Source organism: Falco biarmicus, chromosome 9 (genome assembly GCF_023638135.1).
Source record: "Falco biarmicus isolate bFalBia1 chromosome 9, bFalBia1.pri, whole genome shotgun sequence".
NCBI lineage: Eukaryota > Metazoa > Chordata > Aves > Falconiformes > Falconidae > Falco > Falco biarmicus.
The window spans coordinates 50,073,454-50,095,145 of record NC_079296.1 but is presented as its reverse complement, the minus strand read 5'-3'; the positions used below and the strand labels follow the sequence as shown (position 1 = coordinate 50,095,145).

At 43.4% G+C, this 21,692-nt stretch overlaps 1 protein-coding gene across 1 annotated transcript in view; it reads right to left on the bottom strand.

The window, feature by feature from the left end:
* The window catches only part of PLPP4 (phospholipid phosphatase 4), a 66,167-nt gene extending 46,818 nt beyond the window's left edge, over window positions 1–19,349 (bottom strand). The window contains exon 1 of the mRNA XM_056352826.1: window positions 18,819–19,349. Coding sequence (XP_056208801.1) covers window positions 18,819–18,874 — 56 coding nt within the window. The 5' untranslated portion in view covers window positions 18,875–19,349. The remainder of the gene's footprint in view (window positions 1–18,818) is intronic.
* Window positions 19,350–21,692: the final 2,343 nt, after the last annotated feature.

Below are 21,692 nucleotides of genomic sequence, written 5' to 3'. Positions count from 1 at the left end.
AACTCTCCGTTTACTCCAAAAAGAGCTCCAAAGAATTTCTTCCCTAGGGAAAACAACAAAATCTGAGGACCAAACAAGTCAAACACAGTGTTGTCACTTGTACTGATAGTTATGTTTCCCCTACTGACCTACATGGACAACCACATTCTTCTGGAAACTTAAGGAGTCTGGTTCTGCAAGGAGAATATTTACTATTATACTCAGCTTCTTCAAACGCTGAGTATCTGACCCCACTCTCTAAAGAAGGTGCAATGTGAATTTCAGAAGTGTCAAAACACTTTGTTTCAGTGTTTTCAAAATGAAAACTTAAATCTTTTTGAAGTTTAAAAAAACATGGCTTGGGCAAGACACAAAACAGGGAAACATTTCTAGAGAAGACTGTTTCCAGGAAATAAACCCCCTCATATATGAAAAATTCATTTCATGATTTTTGTCTTCGACTAGAAAAAATAAAGGTTGATTTCTAGATGATGCAAGCAACTTTGTTTCCAAATTTCGACTGAAAGTCCTTAAGTATATTATTTTTATTTTCAGTCTTTTAAAGACATTGACAGAAGCTAGAAGCAATTAACTGCTGGTTGAAAGGGTTCATTTGCCAAATAAAGTCACAGGTCTGGGTAGAACATCCAGTATGTGTCATCTGGGAGAGCTGAATAGCAAAGATCACAGCTACACTGTCCAGGACTTAATTTTTTTTTGTTATGAAGATGTACACAGACTCCATGGCAAGGATGTACTTCACCGCTATCATCTCAACATAAATAAATAGATAAGCACAAGCATGTCTGGGCATACAAGAAGTTAAACAAGCCAGTTGAGTTTCAATGACTTTATCTTCCAGCCAGTCACTTTTTTCTGACATACTCCCTTAGGTATCTGCTGCCCTGACTGTTCCGAGGCAGCTCTCAAAGCACTGGGAATTAGGGATACGCCAAGGAACGTCTTGAAGCAGACGCATGTTCTTTGACATATCTGGGCCTTGAAGCATTTCTGCTAACTGCAAAATGTGAACAATACACAAAGATTTATGCTTCAAGGTGATCACAGTACATCCATGCACCAGGGCACTTCTGGAAAATGTGTCACATTAGACCAGAAGTTTAATTAATTTGACATTAAGACATTTGAGATTATGAGCAAATGCCAACAGAGTTAAAGGTTTGGGGCTCTTCTTGTTCTTTTGTTTCCTGTCTCCTTGTAATGTAAGAAAACTAAGGTTAAAGTATAGTTGTTTAAATCTGAGAAATTAAACAAAAATCAAATTCATAGTTCTCACAGGAATCATACCATGACACTGCAAATACGTGCTAAATCATAAGATCTAATTTCTTTAAGAGCAAAATGACATGTGCTAAAGAGATGAAAGTATAATAAATAACATAAATAGTATCCAATTCCAATTAAAGATGTATTTTCTGATTAGTATGCATTCACTATATTGGTGCTTTTCTAAAGAAACATTCTTTTCAACAAATCTATGTATGACAGTAATAATTATTATAATTACTCTTTTATTTATTAACAGCAGTTTTGTATCCACTACATATTAAATCTGATTATGTATCCATTTCTTTCTGAGTTACGCAGTTTTGTATCCACTACATCTTAAATCTGATTATGTATCCACTTCTTTCTGAGTTACATTTTGAATGTCTTCCAACAACAATGTTCAAATATGTTGAAACTTAATACAAAAAAAAAAAGAAGATTCATTTGCTACAACCAGGTAAAATCATTTCAGAATCACTACTGATGGAGAAAAAAAAATAGCTGTAGCTGTAGAAGACAGCAGATCTTGACTGTATGAGCAATACAGAAATACAAAGTAAACAGTTAAAGTGACTATATAAAAAGAAATCACTTTTTTTTCATCTTCAAAAAGAGCTCAGCTGCTAATTAAATTTTTATGCCAAGACTCATAAGAGAACAATTCTCTTCTTTTTTTGAAGCATCACCAATGGACGCCTGGATACGAGATTTCACTAGCTTGAAGGCAATTCCCTTTGTACTCTATTAAACAATCATGAGGACATACTGGTTTCTAAGCTGCCTGACACTTAGTGATTTATGTTCCTTCGTCCTAACCAAAAGTCAGTCCATTACTATTCATAAGCCAGCACAAGCTTGTTTAAATGACTAGATGTTATTAGAAATGAATGTACTCCTTGGATAAAGAAAACTGGTTTCTAGACATTTTCTATTATGGCTGAAAATACAAGCTCAATCATATAACATCCCCTGGTAGCAGACGGGTAACTTAGCAAGCTTACTTCATACTAGTACATGAAATTTTAGTGTTAGCTTTTTGGTCTTATATTTTCTGCATGTTTACATATTCGCCCAGCATTTTTAACAGTTTAACAAGCAAGACTTCAAACATTTCAGCCTGGTAACAGATATTTAAGGCATAAAAGGACTTCCATTAACTTCAAGAACCTTTAACTATGACTTTCAAAGCATCCTAAGGGAAACAGGAGCCCTAATTCTATTAAAAGCATCAGTGAGGAACAGGTGCCCAAGTGCCTGAGGTTGCTTTGGACATCCCAACACTACTGCCTATAACACCACACTAAATAAAAATCTTCTTTTCTGAGGACCCAAGCACTTCCAAGTTAGATTAACTTCATTTCCATTTCACAGCATGCAGCCTTTTAAGCCAACTGCTATGCAAGCGCCACACAACAGAGTGATCCAGGCAGAAGTGCACAGTAGTTTTGTGGTAATTCGGACTAACAATGCTTTTTTATGAAACCATTCACTGGTAGCAAACGAATCAAACATTGCATAAATATCCTCACAGAGTCGTTGACCTGTGCTTCCACCATGGTTTCCACCTCCCAGAAGTAGCAGCAGGGCATTCCTTAGCACCTTGCCTTACCGTGTCAAACGCTGCTTACAGTAGCTACCGCTCCCTGGCACTCAGCACCTTGAAATCCAGCAGCAGTAACATTTGGAAGTTGCTGACATCAGAGAAATAGCAGTAAGTGCTACTGCACTGGCAAAGTTGGTAAGATAGAAACCTTTAAATGTTAAGAATAGAAAACTATGTTCCAAATCTAGCAACAAGAGCAGGATAGGGACAGAACTGATGGGCCCGACGTTAGGATTGTATTGTGTCCTGTTAGAGCAAGACAGACACTACCAGCAATGAAACCGTGACTAGCATTCACCTTAGAAGTACTTACCAGTGTTACAAGGGCTGCCACTGGCCAACAGCTCCACTTGCAGAGAGTAACAACATGAAATCACACAGGCACTTTGGTCCAGGCAATCTTGGGGACTTAGATGTCTGCTTCGTCAGAAGAGTTCATAGCACACTGGAAGTTAAATATTGCTTCCTGGTTTTGAGCATCAACTAAGGCATGTACAAAGGTGGGGTTTTTTGTTTGTTGGTGGGGGGCCTTTTGCCTTGTCTCTTGCAGACAAGGCTTGTCCCAGGTAATAATAACCAAGAGAGGACAGAGAAGTACGTACGGCATGACAAAGCACCAGAAGAGAATGAATGTGAGCTTGTGATTGTGATACTTAGTCTTTCACACCAAACACCTAATGACCAACCCTTCTCTTTTCTAAGCTTCATCTGTTCATAAGCAGATCTGATGCTAAAATATTTTTGTATGCAGTTCCTCACTGCAGCCAGTAATGAGGAGACAGCAGGTGTTCAGGGATCTCTCTCATAAAACACCTCTGAAGGCTTGTAGGAAAAAAGTTGGGCTCTGACCACCATTCCCCAGCTGCAGAACCCTGTGTGAGCAGACTCGCTGCGTCCTCTCCCACAGAAACAAGTCAGCTGCAACTGTGCTACTGGAACTCCAGCGTGCACATTCTTACATGGAGATTTCCTTGAGTATTCCCCAAACTAGGTCTCCGATCTAGCAGTAGAAGCTTTTATAGTGTACCTGCCATGTTAAATTGTGCAACCAGTTGTCCTGACACTAGAACTGCACAGTTGCGAGCATCATCAGTGATGCTGATGTCTGTATAGGCTGGCCTAATTACCGAGTACATACACAATACATAACTCAGTGCGAGATTCTCATGCAATAGATTCGCAGCCCCAGCATTCTGAATGAAGAGCCATAAATCAGAATGTATCATAGGGCACAACAACAGTGGAGGTAAGAAAATTATATTCTGAAAGACAGAATTTGCTTTAGGGGTTTCCAACAAGTGACCTAGGCTAAACAGAAAGAGCCCAGTGTTTACAGCGGCTGGGTACATTGCATTGAACACCGCTTATTTGCATCACCTTTCCTCACATTTGAATCCAACACTTCAAATTATCCATTCTGAAACATACTGATAACGGGAAAAGCATTTATGTCATGTTATTTGATATACCTGGAGAGAATAACTTACTCTTATGCCATGAGAGAACCTAGTCTTGTTTATTCTCTCTAGGCAATATTAAGGGGAAAAAATATAACCTTTTAGTGGTTATTTTAGGAACTCCTGCACAAACAGACAAAATATGCAAAGCTTGAAATGGTCTGTGGCTGGAATGCAAAATTAACAGACCTGAAGCAGACAAGATAGTGATGAGGTGAGGTAAGAAACAATGCCTGTAATTCATCACCGTCATTCTGCTCACCACAGAGTTGGCGGAGTTCAGTTGCTAAAATGCTGCTGACTATGCATATCAGTATGATGAGATAGTTCTGTGTTAGCTCTGAAGTTAGCGTAAGGAAAGAGATCTGAGCCATTTAATTTCTAAAGCAATTTGGGAAATCCTCAGCCCTCAAGAAGGGAATTACGTCCCAGGGTACAAAAAATACAACCAAGGCCCAACTATTAATAATGAACTGCAATCTCACCAACGAAGAAGCTGACATGAATTTAAAAATATTCACTTCAATAATATAAACTCTAGAATAGATAAGAAAGAGAAACTTCCCCTATAGTTAAGGCACAACACTGCGTATCAAGAGATTTGATGTTTTCTGCCACTGTTTCACAAAGCAAGGCAGGGCAATTCCCACCAGCAAGAAAAGTCGATATCGGCATCAAAGCAAGACTCCTAATGCTGTAGCTTGCTCATTAATTGGCCTGGTATTCAGATATGCCAAGTGTGCACTGCTGACAAGAATTCAAGTAGGAAAAAGCAACAGCTTTAACTTCTCCATGGAACTAAAAAACAGAGAGTTAAATTGTAAAATATTTTAGAATTTATATTGCAATAGATGTGGACTGCATAAGAAGCACGTACATGAGAACAGAAATTACTATTTTATTGGTTCTTCATAGGCTTTGATGGAAACATGTTATTATAACCATCATCTTGTAACTACGCTAAAACCAATTCATTAAGTAATTTACACTTGCACTAAGAGACACAGAAGCAGCTGTATCAATAAATTATCTCTGCCTTTCTGACAGCTAAAAATGTTTATTTCCCAGTACAATGACATGCAGTGTATACACCTACCACTCTTGATTAACAATCTATAATCCTAATATGCAGCTTTATTGGGTCTGTATGTCCTGCAGGATACAGGGTAGTTAATATTCACCAGGAACACCCTACAAAGGTAATTCAGAAGCTGTTATTGCTAGATCTGATGCCTCTCTTCATTTGCAGTAACCTTCTGTTTGTAGGTGCAAGTATTTACAAAGACTGAAAGCAGTACTGGCAGAAAGTAAATGGTAAGAAAATCATTCCAAGAGGCTTCTTTAATTTGGTCTCTATTCAGTGCCCAATACAGCTCTGGGAATAGTGCAAGCTGATAGCATTTTTAAAATTCCTGTATTTTTAAGAAGCTAGAAACAAGGCCTTCATACCACTTCCTGAAACATTTAATACTCTGATCTGAATGTATACAGCTTTCCCCACTTCAGTTCTATGGGTGTACTTTTAAGTAGGGAGGAGGCAAAAGTCAATGGAATTAAATTCTGGGACTGATGAGGACAAAGGGCAGGAGCAATATGTTTGGTTTTTTATTTAATATCACTGGCAAGTAGAGAACTCAAGGGTAGGTTTAGCTTCAGATGAGTCAGTATCACTTGATGTAAAATATTTCTGAATATTTTAAATTAGCTAGCAATTGCAGTGTGACATTTAATTAGCACATATGCCCACATTAGTCCTTCAGATATATGAGAAATCATTTTGATTAAGGGATGCAATTTTAAAAATATACATATTACCATGGCTATCATATTTCCTAGATGCGCTGAAGGAGGGTTTTCAGTATTTTTCTTCAGTCTTACCAGCAGGTTTCCCAGATTTGCTTCATATATCCACTAATTTAACAAATATATATTGGGGTATGACTTCTTCCAAAGATAAACAGCCATCCTCTTCACTCTCCTCCTTGCAGCTAGCATTGCACCCCCAGTCAGGGTGAGCTGTACTGTTACTGAGCCAACAAAGCCAGCCATAGTGCGAGACAAGTTCTTCAACTAAAACATGTCTAGATGATGAAGTCTGTGCCAATCTGTGTGCCTGAACGATTATTGAGCCATGGACCCTTCTCTGATACACCATCTGGGGCTGTATTTATCAAGGCTTCCACAGCTGTGCCTGAGATCAGGCTCGAGGCTGCTACAGCACATGGCTTGAGCTACATGTACTCACACTGAACGTACATATGAACAGAAACAGGATAAAACCAACCCCCTCTGCTCAAATTTTCTCTGCCTTGTTTGGTCCAAATCCAAGAAACAGTATCATTTAAATGAATCAGCAAGGAGGCAACAGCTGGGGACTCTGGGCTCACGTAAAAGCTCAAATCTTGAACTAACAACAATATAGACTCACAACAGGAGTCCTGCAGCTTATGAAATACTATGTAAATGATATGCAAATGTTCTTAGAATACCTAATATGAAATAGCGAACCAGAAATCTTTTTACAATGCTGAAAAAGGGCGAATGGCCTGGAGTTTTAGAACCTAATGTTAGTTTCCTTAGTACCTAAATTACACCTCTACTGGTTTCTCAAGCCCTGGCATTGAACTCTCTCTGGGTAAACGATTTCCTTCCTGTGACATTATTCCAGTCACACCAAACCTAAGAGGAAAGGGAAAGGATTATCTGAGTATGCATGAGCGGCACAAGAACAAGTAATTAACATAGCCAGCCAGTTGTTCTTGCGCACCTGAAAGAATGCAAAAACTTCCAGTCCATATATTCTCCTTGCTCACAGACTGAGCACTTTGAATGCAAGTAGCACTAAATGTTGCCGAGTGTAATTATTGCCAGTATGAAGTAACTAAATCTCAAAAATTCCAATTCAGTGGGAATAAAAATGGGCATCCAGGCATTAAACTACTTAACTAGCTTAGATACAACCTTTTCACCATCGTTTCTTCCGGAAGGAGAATATTTGGAAACCAGCAAAGTGAAAGGAAGAGAGGGATCAGTTGGTCATGCTGCATTGCAGCTTTGAACAGAAGAGCAGGAGACAAGACAGGCTATACTGAAATAGGAAAAAACACTGCAAAATGAACCAAATTGACATTTTTTGGCTTGTTTTACATTTTTTAAAACTTTCCTTGGCCTAATATTGAAAGTGATCTTTACATCTGCTTTCCGGTCAGCAGACTATAAAATAAACCATTCTGAAACAAAAACATGTTTGGTTTGGCATTTAGCTGCTCCTGAGGTGAAAAAGCAGTTCAGGTCTTGCGATCCCTGCTCACGTGGAGCAGCGGTGCACTTCAGGCACAGGGCGAGCAGGTCAGAGCTGCTACTTACTATGTCCGTGTACAACACTTAAGGCAATCCAGTACAGCTGCACTACTGTCACACAGATAATCAGCAGCGGTAGTCTTACAGAAATAATAGATACCAACAAAGGGAAAACGATCAGCTACAGTTTTCATTGCATTATCTCTCATTTTAGTTAATAAAAAGCATGATTTAAGGTATCAATTGTTGCCTCTATGCTCTATTCTTATTAAATATACCCTATGATGTAAGCTATCTCACAAAAGCCATTTTAATGTGTCTGTGCTTGGGGGCGGGGGAGGGAGTATAGAGAAAGGAAATCATCAGTATATGAACATTGATGTAGCCATTAGCAAAGCTGGCAGTTGTACATTATTCTGAAGTGAAAACCAGAATTCATATTACAGGTTTAAATAACCTAAGGACGTATCTGAATGATGAACCAAAACATACTACAGACGGTCATAATTTTGCTTCTGATGTTTTTTAATGCTTGTTTTTATTACATCTAGAACTGTTTTCAACCAAACAACTCTCAATGGCTCCTTGGACAACTATCCTAGCTTCACAGCAATTTGATAGAGCTGAGTAGTCTGATAAAGTTTCTTCTGTTTCCATACCTGGTGCCACACTGCTATTGACTATAGGTCTGGACCTGGAAGGAAAGTCAGGTGTTAAACTCACAAAGGTGCCGAGTTTCTTTTGGTGATCAAAGCTTTCCCTCTCAGTTATTTCTGTCTCTCCACCACTCCTTCAAAAGTCCCTTTGTAGGTCGCTCATTTCAATGCCTCTCACTCCTGTCCCTCCTGCGATAGCTCTTTAATATCTTGCTTGGAACAAGGTTTAATCAGTTGGAAGTGACAACTCGGCCCTAGCAGCTTATTTAGGAGCAATCTCTAAAAGACACTAACTAACATCTTCCTCCGTGCTGCAGGATCTTGTCTTCATCCAGCCACTGCCCCCTTTGCCCAAGCTCTTCAGAAGCCCCATATAAAAACCCTACCACTTCTACATGTGAAATTTTCTTTCTCTCTCACTCAGTGTTTTACCAGAATCTGAATTTTAATAATATGGATAATTTGCTGCCATTTTAATCTAGAATATGTTTATCATATGGACATTTATGATTTGTATGCCATTCCCTACATCTGCTCTTCCCTTTGCATATACAACAGATAGAGACATGACCTTGAAAGAGGACCTGCATGGCAGTGAAGCCTATCTCCACATAATGCTGTACCTGAGAGAGACAGGCTGAATAACAGTGAGGATTAAATACAAATTGTCCACGACCAGAGCCAAGTGCCAAAACACATCCTCAGACCTTTTTTTTTTTTTTCTTTTTTTACCAAAAACTCAAGAGCTGTTAAGGAAGAGAGAGAAGGGAGAGAAATATTTTGGCCCAATCTAGAAGGCTCAATCAAGAGTGTCCTTACGTGAAATTAAAACATTAAATTTTGGTCAAGCAGAAACATATCATTTTAACCCAAACTGAAAAGAAATATTTTGTTTAGGCCTCCATTAAACTAATTTTAATACAGAATGCATTTAAAAATATAAATTTTAAAATAAAACACTTCAATAATTAAGAGACAATTTTTTGACCAAGTTATTTACCAAATCTAATACAAATTTTAAAGTTACTTTGTTCCAGTTTTTCCTTCACAGTTGCTGTATGCAATGACTTCATTATTCTCTAAGGATGAGAAGAAAAAGACTGGCTTAATGATATTCACAGTCAAATCCAAGTACATTAAAATCACTCAATCCAAAACCACTTCTGTGAATAACTACATGTTCCAGAGCATTTGTAACGATTTTTAAAATAAATTTATAAATAAAAATAAAGCTATAGTAATGGGGAATAGGAACATCACTGTTAGCATTTTGTAGCACTCACTAAAGGCCAATAGCAATAGTTACACTCCTGTAAAGCACCTTGGACACTAGATGAATGAAATTATTAATGGCCTCTCTGCAGGCCACAAGAGTACAGGCAGGCTATTAGATCTGTTCTCCCATTAGTGAAAATTGGCAGCTAATGAAACTGTAACATTTTATATCAAATGATACTCTCCTCTGTTGTTTTCGATTTGCAAGGTTTCACAACACTTGGCAGCGTGCCACAAATCCTTCAAAGTTAAAATATTTCTGAGCTGACATTTACACCTCCATAGTAAATTCTAAAGTAGTAGTAAAACTGTTCACTCAAAATAGAGTCAAACGTTGAACTGCAAGATTGCAGAGCGAAATATTTCATCTACTTTAGGATTTCATTTTCCCCACAGTCTCATCAATGCAGCATATTTAGAATATGGCACCTGGCATGGCAGTGCCCTCCAGCCAGAAAGCATCATCAACCTCTGCTCAGTCTTTGCTAAAGTATTCTCCAAGTAACTTTGAATCGGTAACACCATTTTCTTTCATACCCATCAAAATAAGCCAAAAATCTCTTACAAGAAATTCTGGTTTAATGTCTTTCAACTTTTCTTTTGCATTGCACTCTGGGACACTCTCAGGCGGTATAAACCTCACTCCACTAAATTGATCCATGCCAATTTACGAGGCCACCTAATCTGTCTCCTCATATCCATGCAGCAAAGCTAAACTTTACATAAAATACTCCCAAGATACTTCAGTGTAACTTGCTTTTTAAAGTTTCCATTGGCAGAGATTCTACATATGCCTCAGGTAATCTACCACAGTGCTCAAAAGTCCTTACAATTAGGTTGCATTTCCCCACACTCAACCTAAGTTTCCCTTGCTACAAGTTTAAAAATCTTTCCTTTCTGCACAATTCCCAAAGGACATGAAGAGTAGTTTGTCTTCTTCATACATCTTTATGGCAGCTGCTTAGAGGTGAAGTTTACTGCCATGTCTCCTCAGATTTCTAGTTTAAACAGCTCAATTATTTCTATCTTTGCTCAGAAAAGGTGTTTTCTATACCCCTCCTACCGTCTTTCTCGGTCCTCCCCAGTTCTCTGAAATTCAACTGTGCATGAGTAATCTCAATCAGCCACTTACTATGTAAACATGACTTGTAAACCCTGTTATCCTAGCCTACAGTAAAACAATCCCCACTTATTGAATTTTATCTATATGCAATTTTAATTAAATTCGGAGGAATTTTAACACAGAAAATATTTAGGCATTTGGACAGTAAAAGCTAAAAGTGTTTTGTAATGCAGAGAAATAAATACAGTACTCAGGGAGGGTACCAATTTGATTTACAACAAAGAAATATTCTTAAACTAGTTTTCTGCAGAATCATATAGATCAGTCACAGTTTCTTGCACAGCAATGACTTGTGGTTCAATGATCATAAGTTTACCATTTACAAGGCAAGGGAAAAACATGAATGGAAAGTACCTTAAAACCCATGTAGTTAAGAAAAGCTCAGTTCAAATGCCACATCTGATGACTACTTTGTCTATTCTGTGAAGACGATCTAATTGGATTATCTGTAAAGCAATTACTCTGATTCAGAAACCAGTGAAGTTTTCCTTAATCATTCAAGTGTAAATCCCTGATGTTCATTAGTGCATCACAACCAATACCTGAACTAGGGTCATATGTGTTGTCTTTAGCTTTCTCGTTGTCCACTAATCCCTGTCAATATAGATGCAGCACTCAAATGTCCCCCGCTCAGCAACAGTACAGTGCTTACTACAGGAAAAAAGTTACAAGACATACAAGACGTAATCCTCAATACACTTTTAGCGTCAATAACTGCTAACTACTTTCAGGCTTTTCAAAGTCACCAGCAGACTGGGAGACTATAAACATCTTGGTTTACCGTGCCAGGTATGAGTGCATTCTCAGCAGTAAGACTGTACTTTTATTAAAGCCTTTGCCACAAGAATCACAGCTGTGACACAGCTTGACTGTGCTTAGATCAAAGTATAAAAATCAATATTTTTAAAGAAAAATTTCCCTTACAGAAACCCTGTCGGTCTTAGTTGCATTCTCACTACAAAGCACCCTCAATCAGGGCTTGGAGCAAATAAATACAAAGTGCCAAAGTCAGTGAGTAAATAGGATTCAACGCGAAAAGACACAAAGTCACCATTTACTCCTCGAAAATCTGGAGCAGATGCTTTGGCACTTACAACAACATCCTTCTTTAGCATGTATGCAGCTGAGAGTTTAGCCACAGACATCAACTGTAAATCCCATCCTATTAACAGGACAATTAGAATTCCTGCCACTAAATCCCCCTTTTTTTTTTGCCCCGTGGGACTCAGGGAAAACAAATCAAATAAACGTAGTTGCAATATCTGAAAGCACTGATACAACAGTCTGCAGAACAGTCTCTCCGGCACAGACCAAAGTTTGCACAACAAGGCAGATACATTTGCTCCTGAATAGCTGTTACCACAGCCACTAGAACCCTACCCTAGCTTCAATAAATGAAATAAAAACGGAAACAGAAGCTTCGGCTCAGTGAAAGGCCCAGCGCCCGCTGCGGGCCGGGGGTGCGGGGCGCCCGGCGGAGCCCCCTGCCCATCGCCGCCCGCCTCAGCCGGGCCGGGCAGCGGGGACACGGCGGGAGGCTCCGGGGCCGGGGGCAGCGCTCGCAGGGGCCGGGGGCACGGGCAGCGCCGGCTCCGCCGGGGAAACGGGCTCCGGCCGGTGCCGCTCACAGCCCGGCGGGGCCGGGAGAGAGAACCCGGCCCGGCCCGCGCCTCCCCCCGCCCCGCCCGCCGGCCCGGCCCGGCCCGGCCTCCCCCCCGGGCTCCCCCCGGGCGGGCAGGGGCCGCGCTCCGCTCGGCGCCGCTGCCGCTGCCGCGCCGGCCCCTCCGGGCGGCTCCTCACACTCGGGCCCGGCCCGGCCCGGGCTCCGCTCCCCGCGGCGCCACAGGCCCTGCCGGGAGCCGCTCCGGCGCGGGCTGCCCGCGGGGCACGGCCCCCGCCGGCACCCCCTGCCCGGGGGGGGAGCCGCTCCCCCGCGGGCTCCGTGGGCCGAGGGGCGCCGCCTGCCCGGCCGGGGGCTGCCCTGCCCCGCGGGTGGGGGGAGCCCCCCCGGCCCGGCCCGGCCCCGGGTGCCCGCGGCCCCGTCCCTGCCCCGCTCCCGCCCCGCTCCCCACCGCCGAGGTCCCCGGGCGGGTTGTGCCCCCCCGTGAAACGCGCCCCCCGCGGCGCTGCCCCCGCGGCCGCTGGGCTGGGCCGTGGCCAGCGGCGGGCCCGGCTGGGAGCGGCTGCCGGGGCTGCTGGGGCCGGGGGGAAGCGCCCGCAGCCCCCGCGGCCCCACACAGTACCGGGTGTCTCTGTTACCTTGGCGATATTTCATAGCTAATAGGACAGGCACACAGTCATCGTGTTGTGTGCTTCGTATTACACTAGGTATAATAGGTATTTATGGCCTTTTGTTTTTACAGTAACCTCTCAAGGACGCAGAGCTGAGCAAAGTTAAAATTCAAGTTACTTTGTGATATATGAGCTGTATTCAGCGAGTTACAGAAGCTCCGTGGTATTCTAATTCTCCCATCACTTCAAAGGTATAACAGACTTTGCTGAGCACTGGAACAAGTGTGTTGCTTACCGCTGGAGCTCAATATGCAAGCTTTGATAAATGTTCTCAGATCCTAAGCACCAGAGAAGGTAAGGCCTTTTTTACAGCAGGTCTTTCCCTTAACTGTTCATTAACCGGGCTCAGTGAGCTAGACTTCAATCTGGGCCACAGAACTAAACTTCTTCCTCATTTTACTATCATCTAAGTTATGGTTCACAATACAGCAGCCATTTTTAAACAGGTTAGTATGTTCTCACTTCCTAGTATCATTTCTATTTGTGAAACTAACACTGAAAAAGCTCCAGTGTTCAGTGAGTTTGGCTACTGTCCATATACCTCACAACAAAGAATTTATCCGTTAAATTAATAGAGTGTGATTAAAGGAAGTATTATTCTCCTTTCTTGATGAGAAATTAGGGGACACACGAATGAAGTCCAAGACTTCTAAGATTAGAAGCCAAAAAACAAGTTCTAAACAAACAATTACAGGACACCCAAATTGAGAATGTAGGACGCTAAAAGACCAAGTTGTTCATGTGGCCAAATACCTGCTTTGCTTTGAAACATGCAGCTAGAAAGAGCACCTAGGCTTAAAAGGTGCCTCAAAATCTTGGTCCAACTGATTCGTGTTAATTTGGCAGTATTGGTGTAAACATGAGGAAATAAGTCTTAATGTCTCAGACTGGTGATTTCTTCTCAGTACCGTTTGGCTTGTATTACCTACAGATCTCTGACTGCTTGTGATTCTCAGCTCAGTCTATCCTCCAAAAATCCAGCAGATATGACAAAGAAAAGGCAAGCACAAACTGTGAGAAGAGTAAATCAGAACAGCAGCATTGTGAAATTTCCTCAGCTAATTGATTTTCTGTGTTAACAAGACAATACATAGTATCACTTATGATGGCAACATATGCAGAATATCCAGATCACCACCCATGACAGAGTGAGCTACTTGAAAGAGCTTTCCACGCTAAATCATTTCATGCATATTCATAACATGATTAAAATCTTAATACTGTAAACATGTAAGAAACCCAATATGCACAGAATCAGCTAAACCAGAGTCTGAACATGGCACACACACACAAAATATGTCAGCATTAGTCAATATTGTACACTCACGTGTGTAACATATACATATGTTAGCCTGCAGATAAACACTTACTCCCAAGGGAGGCTGCTAATGAGACTGTGCTGTAAGGAAGATATCCATTTACTGTGAATGACATTTATATTTTAATCACATCACACTCACTGAAGAGCTCAACGTTTGATGAAGCAATCCTTGAAAGACTTTTTAATCGATTAGACAGTTCTAGAAACGTCAGCAATACGTTGTTGACAAGTCATTGGGCTAAATACACTACCACACATGCAAATTCTTCTGTCTTCCTACCAAGACAATGACGTGGTCTTACAAAACTTAGGAAACTGTTGAAAAAGTTTTCCTTGCAAGGAGATATCTAAACCAGAGTATTTTGCTAAGAAACCAGGACTTCCCGGCTGGCAATTACAGGTTCACTCTGAACTACCATTCAATGAATTCTTCTTAGGACAGATAAAGAACATTGTTTTAAAGGCTTCACTCCTGTGTAAAAATATCAGACTTGCTCACAAATCTTTTTACAATCGCCTTAACTGAATAAAGCCAAGTCAGTCAAAACAATTTGCTTTCATCAAGCATTCAGTACGTGACAAATGCCACCATCTACAAGGAGCAGATGAAAGACTGACCACATTTAACATGTTTTAGCATTCAACAAGCATCTTAAGATGCTCCAGGCCATAGTAATAAGTACAAAATGAAGAAAAGAGAGATGCAAGACCCTAATTAAATCATTCTTAGAATTAGTGTTTGAATTTTGCTATTATAAAGTACATGCTCACAGTTTGTTATACTAAACAATAGACAATTTCTACTTCTGAGACCTACCATGAAAAACTTAAAAAAAAAAAGTCCAGTTCTGTACTCACAGGTATTTCTTAATAAATAAAAAACCTAAACAAACAAAAACATGAAGTGAGAATTGATTAACTCAAGATTTACTTGAAAAATATTTGAAACTGCATAATGTAGTAACAACATAATGGTCAAATTACAGCATGAAAATGTTCTTTGCCTAGGAAGTAGCAAGCCACCTATGCTCATTAGGATCAGTTCAGCCCAGTCAAAAGGTGTAAAGCTAAACATATTGAAAATGAAAAATTAATTTCTTACTGTTAAGGAAATAGGAAAAAACTGTAGGGCAGAACAGAAATATCGCTGTCCTCTTCACAGTTTGTAACTTGTGGCTTGAAAGCTATTTTGCTGAAGGTACTCAAAGAATGTCTCTTTACCTTCCCAGTAAAGTGTGCATTATGTTTTTGACTGCAACCAGTTGTGTTTGGATTTTGGCTGGGTTTTTTTTTACTTGGATGTGTTTTTTAACTCCTCCTCCTGAATTTCAGGCAGCTGTAGTTCTTCTAATAAATCTCTCCTAACTAATCCCTCCTTGAATACTAGCAAATCTTGAAGGCTAAAATGCACTTCAACACAGATCTTCCTAAACACGAGTTGGTGAATTTCAGTACCTAAACCTGTCTTTAATTGCTATGTGAGCACTTAGCAATTGTTAAGAACACATTTAGAACCGAGTCAGTTGTTACCATTATAGTCCATGAATGTCTGTTGAGTTCATCCTAAACCAATAACCCACCAAAAAATATGTATTACTTGTAATGGTGTACATTTGCATGATAGAAGAGAACTTAAATAACAAGTACAGATTTTTGCCTTGGGTGGAATGACTAAAGTTGATAATTATGGCAGCTGGGGGGGGGGGGGGGGGGGGGGGGGGAAGGGTTGCCAGTCTTAAGAATAGAAAATATGGCTGTTGTTGCTGTAAAACACATTCAAATTGGCAATACATTCAATTTCAGCAATCATCAACATAAGTTTTCACACCTCCATTTTTATGAAATGACATTTATCACCAAGCAAAACTACAACATGGAATATGCACATATGCACCTTTTTCTTTTGCATTTTATGGCACAAAATATGCCAGTATATTAGTCTGAGTTATATTAATCAGTAGGTTGGAGCTAAAAAGACATCTGGGAAGCACAGATGGTTCACAATTGGCAAATAGCATATGGAACCATCATCTTGAAGGTCAGACTTCTAACACTACCTCCACTAAAGGTTAGTAGTGACCCAAAGTCATCAAAACCTCTTCAGAATGAACTAATTCTCCTCAAGCCAGCTCCTGGTGGACAAATATCTGTGTCGCAGCTGGCATTCACAAGTGAGAGCATCTCGGCCCTAGTAGATGATGACCATTGATGTTAATGGTATCCCTTTCCAGGGGAGGTGGGAACTGTACAGCCTTTGCATTCCTAGAAATAGGTTCTGCAGTACAGCTTACATCGCTGCTGCCTGGATTCCAGGCCTAGGGCTTCCAAATTCACCAGTAACTGTTCATACTTGACAAGATATTTCAATTAATTCAATGCTTCATAAGAATCTTTGCCCTGGCTGTCTACAAAACCACAGAAAACACAGTATTTAAACCTCCAAAACATAAAAGTTTCAAAATATGGGTAACTGCCTCTTCAGAAAAACTGAGAGAAATATCATATGCTATTTCAACAGCAAACGATTACTTTGGTGCTAAGATCATCTGAATATAAAAGCTATTCTTGCAACCATTGCAAGTAAATAAAGTGCAGTTCTTCATGAAACTGAGCACCACCCTGAATTTAGAATACTATAGTGTTCAGTACTTCTAGATGGCAATTAATACTCTAAATGATCTATTACAATGTCAGAATTATTCCCCAGGATTCCAAGAAGGCAGGAGCTGAGCTACGTGAAAAGATGAAAAGTGCTTGCATAGGCATTTGCCATAGTGGTGACTCTACTGAAAGCTTTTCCTTTAGCCACCCCTCCGTTAATTTTAGAACCTCAGCATAAAAAATAGTGAAAATTAGAGAATATGTTAAGGAGGAAATGAAGACAGAAGACCAGCATAACCGAGAAAATACTACTTATAATGGGTCGTGATTTACATATCATGGTAATGAACTATATAAAGAGATCTCTTACTGGATGGCGTAAGTGATGAATTACATATGAAGTCATAATGAAGAGAAAGGTTCTGAGGTAGCATGAGATTCTGAGGTCTTTGCTTACCCTGTAATTCCATATATACCAGAAAAGAGTTCTGTTGAGAAGAACAGGTCCTGCTTTCAAAGAAAGATGCAACTGAACTGAAAGGTATCAAAGGTACCTTACAGGTTGTTGAAGATGTCAAAGTTTATCCTAAAATGATTACACCGACCAAACGTTGCAAATCAGAAGATTTGCATCAATATTCAGGAGAAATGAGCACTGAGGGAAAACTTAAATACCAGTAAATTGGGCAAGTTATTCATTAAGCACCAGAGGTTCAGAAAGGAATCGCATCAAAGAATTCCAGTATCACCAGCTGTAAGGCAGTATCACACACTAATAGCTGCCCTATACCCTTACTGCCTGCACCTGTGACCAGCAGCATCCACCCTTCAGCAGACAAGTAAACGGCAGCAGGATCTGATCCAGTCTCTGTGACGCTTTTGAGAGATCACAAAGATTGAGAATACTCATCTTTAAACATTAAGCAAGTGAAATGCAAACTTAGATGAAGAGTGGAACTTTTCATTGTTCAAATGCATGGAGAACACAAACTGCCAGAAAAACAGAAACGGGTACAGCCCTGAAAAGAAAGGGGGAAATCCACGGAACAAAATAATATGTGACTGCTTTCTCCTAAAGAAGGCAAAAAGAGTGCTCCTCCTGCACATCTTTCAGCAGCCACATTTCCATGCCTTTCCCTCCTGCACACCAGCGTGCGGACACGCATCTCCAAGCCAGCTGAGACACGGCGCATCCGCCGTTCAGCCGGGGGTCCCTCCCCGGCTCCGAGCACCAGCGCCGCGGCTCTCCCGCAACGGGCGCCTGCCCCGCCGCTGGCTGGCTGCGGGCTGCCGCTGCTGCAAGCCAGCGGTGGAGGTGCGCGTACAGCCCCGGCAGGCGAGACCTCGCAGCAGAAACGATAATCCTCCACACGGAGCCAGCAGCAGGGCTTGTTTGGGTTTTGGGTTTGGGGGTTTTTGTTTGGGCTTTTTTTTTTTTTTCTTTGCCGGTTGCTTTTTTGCACACTTCTCTCACAAACGGTAGTTTCTCCGACCAAAATTTCCCGCAGGTCTTCGGCAAAATCCCAGGGTAGAGAGGGCTCCCCGCGGCTCCTGCAGCGGCTCGCCCCGGGGGAAAACCCGCCCTCCCCGGCACCCCGGACGGGGCGGCGGCGGCGGCTCCCCCCGGCTCGGGGTTGCGGGCGGCAGCCTGGGGGGCCCCGGCAGAGCCCACCGGCGGGCGGCTCGTCCCCCGTCAGGGGCTGCGGGGCCGCCGAACCGCCGCCAGCCCGCACGGAGGGGCGGCCACCCCACCCCGCACCGCCCCGGCCCCGCCATCCCACCCCGCGCCCGGCTGCGAGGGGGAACTCGGGCGCCCGAGCGGCACCGGGCGCCGCAGGAAAGTTGAGGCGGTCCCGGAGGTACCCGCCGGCGCCGCTCCGCTGGGGCCGCCCCCCGCGCCCGCTGTCCGGCCGGTACTCACACGAAGACCCCGAAGAGCAGGACCCGTATGCCGATCTCGATCGCCAGCTCCCGCATGGTGGGTCCCGGCGGGCTCCGGCAGCCCCGCGCCGCCGCCTCTCATTCCCCGCGCGGGGCGGGGGCACCCGGGGTAACGCGGCCGCCTCACGCCGCCCGCCGGCGGCCCGCCCCGCCGCCCCGGGGGAGCCCGGCCGCCGCGCACAGCCCCGCGCCCTGCGGCCCGGCCGCCGCCATCCCCCGCCCAGCCTCCGCGGCTGCCCGCGCCTCACGGGGGCCGGGCCGTGCGGGGAGCCAGGCGCCGCGCTGCCGCCAGGCTGACACGGCCGCTGTCGCGGCGGAGCCGAGCGCCGGCACAGGGGGAGGGTCCCGCTGACTAACGCCGTGTCTCCCCGCGCGGGGGCCGGGGCGTCCTGGGGAGTTCCCCGCCCCCGCGCCCCCGCCCCGGCCCCCCGGGGCTCCCCGGCGCCGCCGGGCTGGGCGGCCCTCCCGGGCGGGCCCGGGCTGCTCCCCCGCCTGGCGCTGAGGGGGGTCCCTGGCGCCCCTCGCTGTCCCCCCCCTCAGCTGGGAGTCGATCAAGGCTGGCACCGCGCCCCAGGGCACAGCCCGCACCCAGCGGCACGGCACGGCACAGCCTGGCCGGCCTCCCGGCGTTCGCCCCTGCTTTGGGATGGGGCACTGTGCTCCCGAAAAAATGGAGCCGGAAAACCGGGGGGTGGGGCACCCCTGGGCACCCCTGGGCACCCCTGGGCACGGGTCATGGCAGCTCTTCCTGAAGAGTTGAGGTGCTGGGCGCCGGTGCAGCGGGCAGTTATGAGCCCCCCCCCCCCCCCCAGCCTGGCACCTTTCCTTGGGTCTTTGCATAAAGGATTAACGAGGTGTGAGTACTTTCTGGGGTGTGTGTATAACCAGCTTTCCACACGCGTAGACATCAATGCCATTTTGAACCCTGCTTCAATAACCCAGCGTGTCACTCCTGCTTCGCTTGGTCAGATACTGCCCTAAATGCCTGTTTAGTTCAGTGTCTGCTCATTCCCAGAGCTCGGCCCGGCCCAACAAACAGGCAGAGTAGGGAGTTACGTGGGACTGCACATTGCTGGGGTGGGAGAAAGGCAGCAGAACAACCATGGCCTTGGTTTACTGCTGTCATTCCTCCGATCCGTCCTCCATTCCTCCCAACGGCAAGCTCTGAGCCACCCTCATCCGTGCACCGCCTTAGCCTAGTTCTGCACAGAGTTCATTTAACTTCCTCTCTGCATGGAGGGATTGAATCCTGAACATCTTTATTGTAAGAGAGGTTCAGCCTTAAGCCACAAAATGCAGCAAAGTAATTCACATTTAAATGTATTTAATTATCTGCTTTCTTGTGGCCTTTGAAGGCGTGTCCTTCAGGAAAGCGCTCATAGCTATTAGTACTGCACATAGTTACAAAACAACCATCAGCTTTGCAACAGGAATCCAATTCGCTTTACTACATGATTATTGCTAGGGAATTAATGCCAGAGAGGCTTTATTATGCCTATCTTCTTAATATATCCACTATGCATCAAATAGAAACTTTGAACTCTGAATTAACTACCATGCAGTAAAACTTTTATTATCCATGTTTGTGGAAGAACAGAGGCATCAGCTTCCCTACTAACCTCACCTATGGATAACTACACCAGTGCTAGATCTGGTGCAAGGAGGGTGACTGAAGCCCAGAAAACACAGGTGTATGACTAGCATTGGAGAGAGCGCTTAAAATATTAGTGTTACTTAAATGAGATCCTTCTCCCTTGTATGCCTTATTCCACTAATTTTCAAGACAGAGCATGGTCAACTGTTTATATTCTGGATTTTTAAAAATGTGATTCTGTTTCAGGAAACAAAGCAAAATTGTGAAATCTCCGTATTAAGCTGCTGGTGGTGGTAAAGGTCATGTCCCCTTCCTTTGAAGACACACTCAATTGGTTTGTCTTCTATTGTCCAATATTTAGACTTCCTCTACTTTGTGCCCCCAATGACTGAACGTGGATGTACATGCTGTGCACAAGAAAAAATCTTCGGTTTTGTGAATAGCCCTTCCTTACAGAAACGGCCTCGTAATTTGTGTGAATCAAGCCAGTCCTGAAACGAGGAGCTGCAGAGACTATCAGATAGCGCTGGCAGTCTGTACTGCAGTTACCAGTTCCACACAAACTGTGGAGGAGGCAGGTGGCAGAAGTGACTGAGCTGTGTTTGCTCTGAGCACCTAGACACCGTGTACATGGTGTTTAAAGGGGAAACAATCACATCTCTTCCCCTTTTCATTTTTGTCCTGGAATTCTATGTATCTCCTCAACATTGTTGCCTTAGCCTGTGGATCCTTCAGCCTCTCTGTGCTACAGCACCTTTGCTACTACCCGGCTACAGAAAAGGGGATTTTCCTCACAGGTTTGTGTTAGCATTTGGAATCATTCAACTGTTATCAGCAGAGCTAATAAACAATACTAGTTATAAATCAGAAATTAAACAAAATTTGTCCTGCTGCAGCTATCTGCTTGCAGTGTTCTGATTCTCAAATTTGTATCAGCTGATGGTGATTTATGAAGCATAAGTACTTCAGATTGATTTTTTTTTTTTTTTTTTTTTTTGAAAGTAGACCCAGCTTGCAGCTGGCTGCTGAACAAAACTTGCTTTGACTTTTAAACAAAATACGAGTTAAAGGCATAATTGGCCAGGAACAGATTTCAGGCTACACTGTGGCATTAAGCTACAACCCTGCAGTAGGAGCAGTGCAGAGTCACTGCGCTGCAGCAGATTCTCAGAGCAAACCGTAATGACCCTGGGAACAACGCAATTTCCTATTCATCCCATCCCTACCATAGGCACAGCAGGTGCTCTTCCATGCCGTTCA